Raw genomic sequence first — 10488 nt, 5'->3', positions numbered from 1 at the left:
TCTAGGGGACTGATGACCTCAGATGTTAAGTCCCATAGTGCTCAGAGGCAGTTGAACCATTTTTAGCTTATTTACTTTGTATATCTATTCCAACATTTTTTCCTTGTCAGCAAATAAAACAGTCATGTTTACTTCTGAAACTAATACACTCATTAACCACGTAGGGAGGCCGGACAAACCGCGCATTGCTCGACTTCCAGGAGCATATGAAAAGTACTTATCAACGTGGTCAGTTTACATAACGTCTATACCCACAACGTTGTCATCAGCATAAGGCTGAAGAAGGGTTAGGAATTAGTGGCTAAGTAATGGCGAAATGACGTGCTTTGTTTCAGAAGTTTACTAGCAGTGTTGTGAGAGATAGCGTTAATTGCTTCGAGTGTTTACTGAGCTCCGAAGAAAGGGCGATCTTTTACTTGCAGCCGAAGCATATAACTGTAGATATTTTCGACTCCAGCCGCATCTGACAGCTGATTGCCTGTAGATAGTATGCTCAAGACCCGTCCCTCGCTATCTTATCGCTGTATCTATCGATTCGAATAGATCCACGTATCACGGATCTATATGTGTCTGGACTGCAGTTATTCGAGCAATATATATCGCTGAGAAGCCACAACATGTTCTTGCTGCTCATGCTGTGTACTTCTTTCCTCGCGGTTCATGGTGAGTCTCTTCATATTACTCAGTTATCGATAAATGTCTTCGTCGTACAAATCGTGTATTATTCGGAATAAGAGGCTGTGGTTTAACTTACGGTAATCTGAACGTTTAACTGCAGTTCCTTAAGGTGTATAAGATGTAGTGAAGTCATTTTCATCGCGTATAAAAAGTGATATGGTGCTCATAAGTCAAGTTGTTACGTATCACTTATTTTGTTCCTCTGTCTTTAAGGAAGTTATTGTGACACTAATACTATAATATACATCGTATAATTATTCCTCCTACGTGAACATCCTTTCTCAAATTTGAGCCTCTGTGCGTGAAATAGGTGTGTGATGTATGACCTTATGCACTCATTTGTTTATATCTATCACTCATCCAGTCGGTGTCCATATAGCATTTTAACGGGTAATAATTTCAAGCTATTCAGCTGCATTTACGCTACTGACCAATAAAATTACAAGAAGTATATAACTGACGTGAAATGTACAACACGCTCAGATATGCGAGTCATTAACATTTCAGCGGAACCATGTGAAGTAGACAGGAGTAAATTCTGCATGTAAAGAAAGATTATGAAGTTGATATATCACTCAAAAATCGTATTTGAATATTGTTTTTTTGTGAGAAGATCATGTTATACATCGTGTAAAAACGGATTAATTTTTTATGCAAAGGTATAGTCTCTGGATTAAATAGTTTCCGAGGCCGGAAAACCTAGCCCTTTGTTTGTAGCCATAATTCATGGAAAGGAAAGCGTTTTACCTACTGTGCCAGAGTACGTCATATAATTTGTGGACAAGCCACATGTTTCAATGTTAATCCTTTCATTGTACCAGGATAATCAGTCTTTTTTGTTATTTCATAAAATGACATTCGTGAGATCACCTTTGTACGACTTGGCAGCAGGCTAATGCAACAGTTACGGGTGTCTCACTGAGCGTAGTTCATCTTGGATCGTTAAATAAAGGTTAATAACATGCTCAGATAACTCGATTAGACACACAATACGTAGCACACAATAAGGCTTTGAGAGAAATGAGTAAACTGTATGCTTCTGGTGAACTCTCTCATTACTTTACTGATGAAAGTATACGTTCACGGTCGCAGTCGGTTAACATAATGGTTTTCGAACCGCGTCATGTTGTAAAATAAGTGTAATGGATGAAAAACAAACGACGTTGCGTACACTGTTGCAGTGGACTTACTTTCGTTTTTCTGAGGTAAATGACGCAGAGGAATGGAATGGCAAACTTAAATGAATCGTTTCTTTTGTTCTTTTATTTACTGTTATTTTAAACATGTTGCTGTTCTACATCTTGGAAATTTTTATCATAATTTCTGTGGTTTTTATCCTCGAGGAAAGCAGATCCACAAGACTTTCCATAAAAATCGTCTCAACACATACTGTACACCATTACATCATTTACGTACAGTCATACTGCGGTACAGTACAATAAGTAATCTGTTCCTCATTTCCTTTCTCCCTGACAACTGAAGCTTATTAATTAAAAAAAATTTAAAAATAAAAGTTTTTTATGCCTAGACCGCAATTTTCCTATCACAATTAATGTTCGATAACTAGCGTCGGTTGCTATCTGCACCACCTTCAAATCGTTCAACACATGAGGAGGCGATGAATGAGCATTGGAAAGTATCGTTATCTGTAGTCATACAGCAACGTGCATTTTGTAAATATCAAAACAATAAAACAGTAACTAGTCGAAAACGTCATCGCGAGTGAGCCAGTTGGATTCATCGCGATGACGTTTTGAACTACGTACTGTTATTGTTTTGGTACTTACGAATGGATGTTGTGGCATGATTACAGATAACGATGCTTTCCAATGCTTATTCACCTCCTTTTTATATTTTGAACGATTTGAAGATGGTTGCAGATAGAAAACGAAACTAGCAATCGAACATTAACTGTGGTAGGAAAATTGCGGTCTAAGCATTAAAAGCTTTTATTTTTAAAATTTTTTTTATTTAATAAGTCACACTAAGACCACCGTCTCTCTCACCTGACCATGGCCAGGCTTCACTGAAACTGTATGGATATTTGACTGAGTCCATGATTTATTCTTCCTGTGACCAATGATCTTTTGCCTTTCTTATATGACAGGAAGGTACGGGGATATCTCTCCTTTTCGTACAGAGTCAATCAGTTCACTACAATGTTACTAGCTTGCGAGGTCGATAGTCTTCTGCCCAACATATACAAGGTAAATACCGTACGCGTGGTCGATTCAGGATACTGAAACGAGATATTCGGCAAACGATGGCCCGAAGAAGACGACGTAATTTTAACGTTAATCGTCTTGACTCTTAGTATTTACAGAGATACCGAAGCTCACGTGGATCGTTTTGTGGAACAACACACGTTGTTAATTGGATTCAAACGCACCTGAAAAGAAGAATGTAACGCTTATTGATATTGGCGTGTGTGAAAAACGAGCTAGAATTGAAAGGCAAGCTATCGGAATCGGCCAAAGTGGGGAAAAAAAAAAAAAAAAAAAAAAACGCGGGAGGACCCTTATGGAATCTAGAATCACACTTCAAGAAAGGTTGTTCCAGAGCAGTCCGATAAAGTACTATACGACGTGAGAAATCGAGTCTTCAGATTGTCTAATATAGTGATAGAAAAAATGGTTCAAATGGCTCTAAGCACTATGGGACTTAACATCTGAGGTCATCAGTCCCCTAGACTTAGAACTACTTAAACCAAACTAACTTAAGGACATCACACATATCCACGTTCGAGGCAGGATTCGAACCTGCGATCGTAGCAGCAGTGCGGTTCCGGACTAAAGCGCCTAGAACCTCTCGGCCGCAACGGCCGCCATAGTAACAGATGTGTGGAGTTTATGCCGATGCAAGACGCAAATAAAAGTCGTCTGGCTGAATTTGCATTCGTTGCTGATACGTCTCGTGCCACCGTGCACATTTACAGGCGTCGTCAAGAGAGCAGCTTCATGTTCTCCGTCACAACCTTGTTCAGTGTATTTCGTTCAGTCTGTCCGTTCATACCAGTGTCGTAATAAAGCGTGCAAGTACCTGGCGATCAGAAAAGCTATCCCAAACTCACCGCGCTGTTCTGCCACACTATTCGCATTAAACAAGCGTGTCTCGTTTCCACTCATTTATGAACATCTCTCATCTCAGGAACACTAGAACAGAAATGCTCTGACGACAGACGACACGGTTCATTTTACGTTTTGCGGCGCATACATGTAAACATCAGTGTGAAAGAAATTCAGGAAGAACAGCACGATGGGTTTGGGATAAATTTTCTGATCGTCAGATACTTGGGCGGTTTATTAGGACACTGGTATGAACGGACAGACTGAACGAAATACACTTAACAAGGTTGTGACGGAGAACATGAAGCTGCTCTCTTGACGAGGCGCGTAAATGTGTACGGTGGCACGAGACGTATCGGCAAGGAATGTGAACTGAGCCAGACGACTATTATTCACGTCTTACATGGGCATAAACTCCATACATCTATCACTATATCAGACAATCTAAAGATGTGATTTCTTACGTCGTATAGAGTTTTATCGGAATGCTCTGGAACAAGCGACAGATGATACTACTTTTTTTAAATTTGTTGATGAATAAACGTTTAATAACAACGGTATGTATATTTACGTAATATGCGCTACTGGACAGAAATCAGCGCTCTCTTTTTTAGGTATAATTGGAACGACCGTGAAGTGAAACGTGTGACGTGGTATCGTAGGGAATTTCATTGTGTTGTCTTACCTAATCCCAGACGTGCTACATGGAAATGCGTACGCATGCAAACATTCTCCCCGTAGCTGTACAAGAGATACTACTGTGTTAGAGACTGTGTATGTGGTTCCAGCATGATGTCTGTTCCACTTGTCAGTCGTGTTGCAGCGCAAACATTGAATGAAATACAGACACACCATTGGATAGGGCGAATATTAAAATAGAATTACCTGGTAGGTCGATCTATCTGACTCACCTTGATTTATTTCCGTGGCAGCATTAAAAGAAAGAGTCTACCATAAAGCACCGAACATGCCAGGTGACATGAGCCAACGAAACGCCATAGGGTGCGCCGCCACATCATTCACTGATGTGTCATGTCTTGATATATCGAACGGCGATTAGAAACATTCCTTGCAGTTGAAGCGCCGGCACAGTTTATCGGCGTTAGTAAGTGAAGTAGCAGCTCTGTCACAGCAGTCGCAAGCAGGCCGCGGTGCCATTAGACGCAGAGCGGACCGAAACATTATAACGTCAGATGCGGAAATACCATCAGGCCGTTTCTGTATTGGAACCAGGGGCCAGCGCTCGCATTACTGACGACGCAGCGGAACGGCAGACCTACCACAACAGGAGCAAGCCAGTTGCCCACTCTGTGGTCGCTACCTTATTTCTGCGTACGTGATTGAAAGCAGTGAAAGAAGAGGACACCAAACCTGTATAAATACCCATCATTTTCACTGTAGGCACTCTCAGTCCTACAGTTACACAGAGTACGCGAAGGAACTCGCCCCCTTCTTGCAGCGGTGTAGCGTAGATCTCTAGGAGAACGTAGCGTTCCGAAGGATTCGAAAAGGGCACAGGTCTTCCCCGTTTTCAAGAAGGGACGTCGAATAGATGTGCAGAACTATAGACTTATATCTCTAACGTCGATCAGTTGTAGAATTTTGGAACACGTATTATGTTCCAGTATAATGACTGCGCTGGAGACTAGAAATCTACTCTGTAGGAATCGACATGGGTTTCGAAAAAGACGATCGTGTGAAACCCAGCTCGCGCTATTCGTCCATGAGACTTCGAGGGCCATAGACACGGGTTCACAGGTAGATGCCGTGTTTCTTGACTTCCACAAGGCGTTCGATACACTTCCCCACAGTCGTTTAATGAACAAAGTAAGAGAATACGGACTATCAGACCAATTGTGTGATTGGATTGAAGAATTCCTAGATAACAGAACGCAGCGTGTCATTCTCCATGGAGATAAGTCTTCCGAAGTAAGAGTGATTTAAGGTGTGCCGCAGGGGAGTGTCGTAGGACCGTTGCTATTCACAATATACATAAATGACCTTGTGGATAACGTCGGAAGTTCACTGAGGCTTTTTGCGGATGATGCTGTGGTATATCGAGAGGTTGTAATAATGGAAAAGTGTACTGAAATGCAGGAGGATCTGCAATGAATTGACGCATGGTGCAGGGAATGGCAATTGAATCTCAATGTAGACAAGTGGTAATGTGTTGCGAATGCATAGAAAGAAAGATAACTTATCATTTAGCTACAATATAGCAGGTCAGCAACTGGAAGCAGTTAATTCCATAAATTATATGGGAGTAGCATTTGGAGTGTTTTAAAATGGAATGATCATATAAAGTTGATCGTCGGTAAAGCAGATGACACACTGAGATTCATTGGAAGAATCCTAAGGAAATGCAATCCGAAAACAAAGGAAGTAGGTTACAGTACACTTGTTCGCCTACTGCTTGAATACTGCTCAACTGTGTGGGATCCGTTCCAGATAGGGTTGATAGAAGAGCTAGAGAGGATCTAAAGGAGAGCAGCGCGCTTCGTTACAGGATCACTTAGTAATCGCGAAAGCGTTACGGAGATGATAAACTCCAGTGGAAGACTCTACAAGAGAGACGCTCAGTAGCTCGGTATGGGCTTTTATTGAAGTTTCGAGAACATACCTTCACCGAGGAGTCAAGCAGTATATTGCTCCCTCCTACGTACATCTCGCGAGGAGACCATGAGGATAAAATCAGAAAGATTAGAGCCCACACAGAGGCATACCGACAATCCTTCTTTCCACGAACAATACGAGACTGGAATAGAGGGGAGAACCGATAGAGGTACTCAAGGTGCCCTCCGCCACACACCATCTGGTGGCTTGCGGAGTATGGATGTAGATGTACTTCTTACGACAGGCGACGGGGTGACATGGTTTGCAAGTTGGCACCACGAGTCTTAGGGTCCACCGCTAAAAAGTTAACTTCTGCCTCTAAATATATTCCTGTGAACTTGGTGCAATCCAACTAGTGAACCTCCTCGGGCTCCCTTCATCTTAAGCTGGGCTTCTGTCATAGAGGGCAGCCGTTCGTAAAATGGCTCAAATGGTTCTGAGGACTATGGGACTTAACGTCTGTGGTCATCAATCCCCTAGAACTTAGAACTACTTAAACCTAACTAACCTAAGGACATCACACACACCATGCCCGAGGCAGAATTCGAATCTGCGACCGTAACTGTCGCGCGGTTCCGGACTGAGGGCTTAGAACCGCTCGGCCACCGCGGCCGGCAGCCTTTCGTAACCGGGATAGTGCAGCCAGCCGTCCGCGTTTATTTGTGAAAACAAAATGACGCTGTTCACTTCCGCTCGCGGGAGCTGACACCACTGCTGGGGGCTATCTTCCACTACAAGAATCACGGCAGGGTTCAAAATCTGCAGGTTCGTCCTGCGCTGAATTACAGAGTCATGTCACGACGGTGGGCGATCTGCGAGAGGCGTCCCGCATGGAGCAGCCTTGCTCCGCTGTTGACGTCAAGCAGGCTACTGGACAGCCACTGCATCAAGAAACGCGGGCTCCACTGCTATTAGCCCACACCAAGGGGGCGTAACTATTTTGGAACGATGCTGAGAGTGCTGTAGCGTGTTTTCTAATAAAATGTGTGACTTTTCGTATTTCTTCCTTGAGCCATCAGCGGTCAGCATCCTGACGTTCACCCAGGGTCTCAACTCAACCCTACCATTGTAGTGGCCATCCGCATACGGCCTCGACACAGTCAATGGGAAACAACTTGGACTTATACATTAAGAGAACCATAAAGCTAGGAGAATTACTGTGGGTGATATGTTTAGTTTACTGATTTGTCTATTAAATTTAATTACATTTTCCAGTGGCATCAGTACTCATAGGTGTCCGACAAAAGGTATTTTATCTTTAAGAAGCATGTAATACAGCAGCAACTCTTCCTGAACTCAGAATTCAACACAAGATATTTTCCGTGGATAGTGCCCTTTTTCATTATTGAAAATAGGTTGTGTCTCTATTTCAGTGGTGATAGGTAAGTGGCCCTGGGTATAGGTAAAATGGAAATATATGTGCCGAAATGCAGATGTTCCAGAAAATCTGTTCACTCGAAAACGACGATGTATACACGCTGGAAAAAATTTACCAAGCCTCTTCTGACGTACTAGAAGTTAACATTTTAGTTCCATTAGCAAAAACCATAGCTGCGCCCTGTATGTCTTTATGAAGTAGGACCAAGAAGAAATATATTAGAAAGCCCGGACTGAAAGTCCGACTGGCGGCCTTTGCACCTTAACAGCCGATTCCGGCCGAGTTGCGCTTGAGTTTTAACATGTTTACGTTTCGGGAAAAGTTTTAACGCCAACTTTGACGAGTGTTCTATCTCGGTACTTGCCTTTTTAAGATCTTACGAATTCTGATAAAAATTTTAAAAATGCTTGCTTCAGTGTCTCGGTTGATACAAGGATTTAGAGGATTATTCTTGCAACATAATTACGTGCCTCTCTGCGTTCGCCGGAAACCTACATCTACATCTACATCTACATTGATACTCCGCAAGCCACCCAACGGTGTGTGGCGGAGGGCACTTTACGTGCCACTGTCATTACCTCCCTTTCCTGTTCCAGTCGCGTATGGTTCGCGGGAAGAACGACTGTCTGAAAGCCTCCGTGCGCGCTCTAATCTCTCTAATTTTACATTCGTGATGTCCTCGGGAGGTATAAGTAGGGGGAAGCAATATATTCGATACCTCATCCAGAAACGCACCCTCTCGAAACCTGGCGAGCAAGCTACACCGCGATGCATAGCGCCTCTCTTGCAGAGTCTGCCACTTGAGTTTATTAAACATCTCCGTAACGATATCACGGTTACCAAATAACCCTGTGACGAAACGCGCCGCTCTTCTTTGGATCTTCTCTATCTCCTCCGTCAGACCGATCTGGTACGGATCCCACACTGATGAGCAATACTCAAGTATAGGTCGAACGAGTGTTTTGTAAGCCACCTCCTTTGTTGATGGACTACATTTTCTAAGCACTCTCCCAATGAATCTCAACCTGGTACCCGCTTTACCAACAATTAATTTTATATGATCATTCCACTTCAAATCGTTCCGCACGCATACTCCCAGATATTTTACAGAAGTAACTGCTACCAGTGTTTGTTCCGCTATCATATAATCATACAATAAAGGATCCTTCTTTCTATGTATTCGCAATACATTACATTTGTCTATGTTAATGGTCAGTTGCCACTCCCTGCACCAAGTGCCTATCCGCTGCAGATCTTCCTGCATTTCGCTACAATTTTCTAATGCTGCAACTTCTCTGTATACTACAGCATCATCCGCGAAAAGCCTCGTTTCGATATCTTTAAAAGGTGATGAAATAAAAAAGGTGTTACGTCTAACTCTATTCAACTTGTAGAGATTCAGTTTTGCGTTGTTCCTTCCATGTGGCAATGACGGTTTAGTTTCGAAAAATTGGAGGAAGACGTGAGAAAAATTTTCTCGAAGGTATGGATAAAACATTGAAGTGTAATGCTCTGTATTCGGTGAGGTCACTTAGGGCGGAGGATGAGTTCAGTTTGTAGGTAACTAGGAAAGAAAATCGGCCGTCCTTTCCTGAGTAACCATCTCACGGTCTGCTTGAACCGATCTAGGGAAACCATGGGAGACCTCACTTCATCCGCTAGCGAATCTAATAAAATCACAGCGATATCTAACCCTGTAGAAACATCGAGATATCATGACACATAATTGCCCATAAAAGACAGAGACCTACACTGAAGCTTTCATCACGCGCCTCTCGTGCCTGAGAAAACTGAGGTGGATTTAATTTTAGCCATCACACAAAAAGGAAAAAAAAAACAGCAAGCAACTTTATATTATTACACATGAGTTTCAGGGATCATACTCTCAATATCGAGTGCTTTTGAACCATAGAGATAAAATGAGGGATACGATGCTTCAGAGGATAAGAAGGTATGAGGAACAAATGACCCAAAATGCATTATTTCCGTGCTTGAGGGTGCTTAGCTAAATATAAATCCACAAATTCTCTCTATCCCTCTCTCTCCCCCTAAATCGTACCACAATGAAAAAGAGACTGGTTACACCTCATGCCTACATAAACTGCCAGTAATGTTATTGCGCAATACAACTCGATTGGCCAATAGCTTTCTTTGTAACTGGTTTTCTCAAGACTGTTCTTTCAGTGAGAGGGGCAGGGTATATCTCGTTCAGGTCATCATGAACGGACCGTCAGTCCCTCAAGACAGTCACCCATAATCGCCGCCAACACACTGTCGCAGAATCGTCACTGGTTATTTGGAACCATCATATTCGGGAGATTCTCTGCGGCTCAGAGAGGGCACGAAGAGAAGGGAGTTAGCTATTGAAATGAACTGTATTAGAATGAACTATATTGGCAGGTGTATGGAGAGTGTTAATTATAAGTTCGTAGGCTTCCACGGCCGCTATCGCTTTGGATAAAATAATTTTGGGTATTGGGGCAGCGTCATTGTAAAGTACAGAAACAACTAAATTGCCGACGTTCGATCGACGTGCTGTGGTTCTCGTTCACAGTCAACCACCCTGAAGAGTACCGCAGCAGGTGGGTCGAAACGTCGGCAGGCTAGTTGTTTTAGTAGTTTGCTATGACGAGGCCCAATATGTATAATTATTTTATCCGACGTGTTAATTATTTCTCGCTTGTTCCTTATCCTCTAAAGATCGTTTCTGACAGTTTCTTCCCATTCTTTAATATCGTCATGTACATCTATAGC

At 42.6% G+C, this 10488-nt stretch overlaps 1 protein-coding gene across 1 annotated transcript in view; it reads left to right on the top strand.

Annotated features, from left to right (window-relative positions):
* The first annotated feature begins 559 nt into the window (after window positions 1–559).
* Window positions 560–10488, top strand: part of LOC124545537 (mite allergen Der f 3-like) — a 54140-nt gene continuing 44211 nt past the window's right edge. Inside the window, exon 1 of the mRNA XM_047124486.1 lies at window positions 560–663. Coding sequence (XP_046980442.1) covers window positions 618–663 — 46 coding nt within the window. The 5' untranslated portion in view covers window positions 560–617. The remainder of the gene's footprint in view (window positions 664–10488) is intronic.

This window comes from Schistocerca americana, chromosome 1 (genome assembly GCF_021461395.2).
Source record: "Schistocerca americana isolate TAMUIC-IGC-003095 chromosome 1, iqSchAmer2.1, whole genome shotgun sequence".
Taxonomy (NCBI): domain Eukaryota; kingdom Metazoa; phylum Arthropoda; class Insecta; order Orthoptera; family Acrididae; genus Schistocerca; species Schistocerca americana.
The sequence above is the reverse complement of the archived record's forward strand: the minus strand, read 5'-3'. Positions and strand labels throughout refer to the sequence as shown.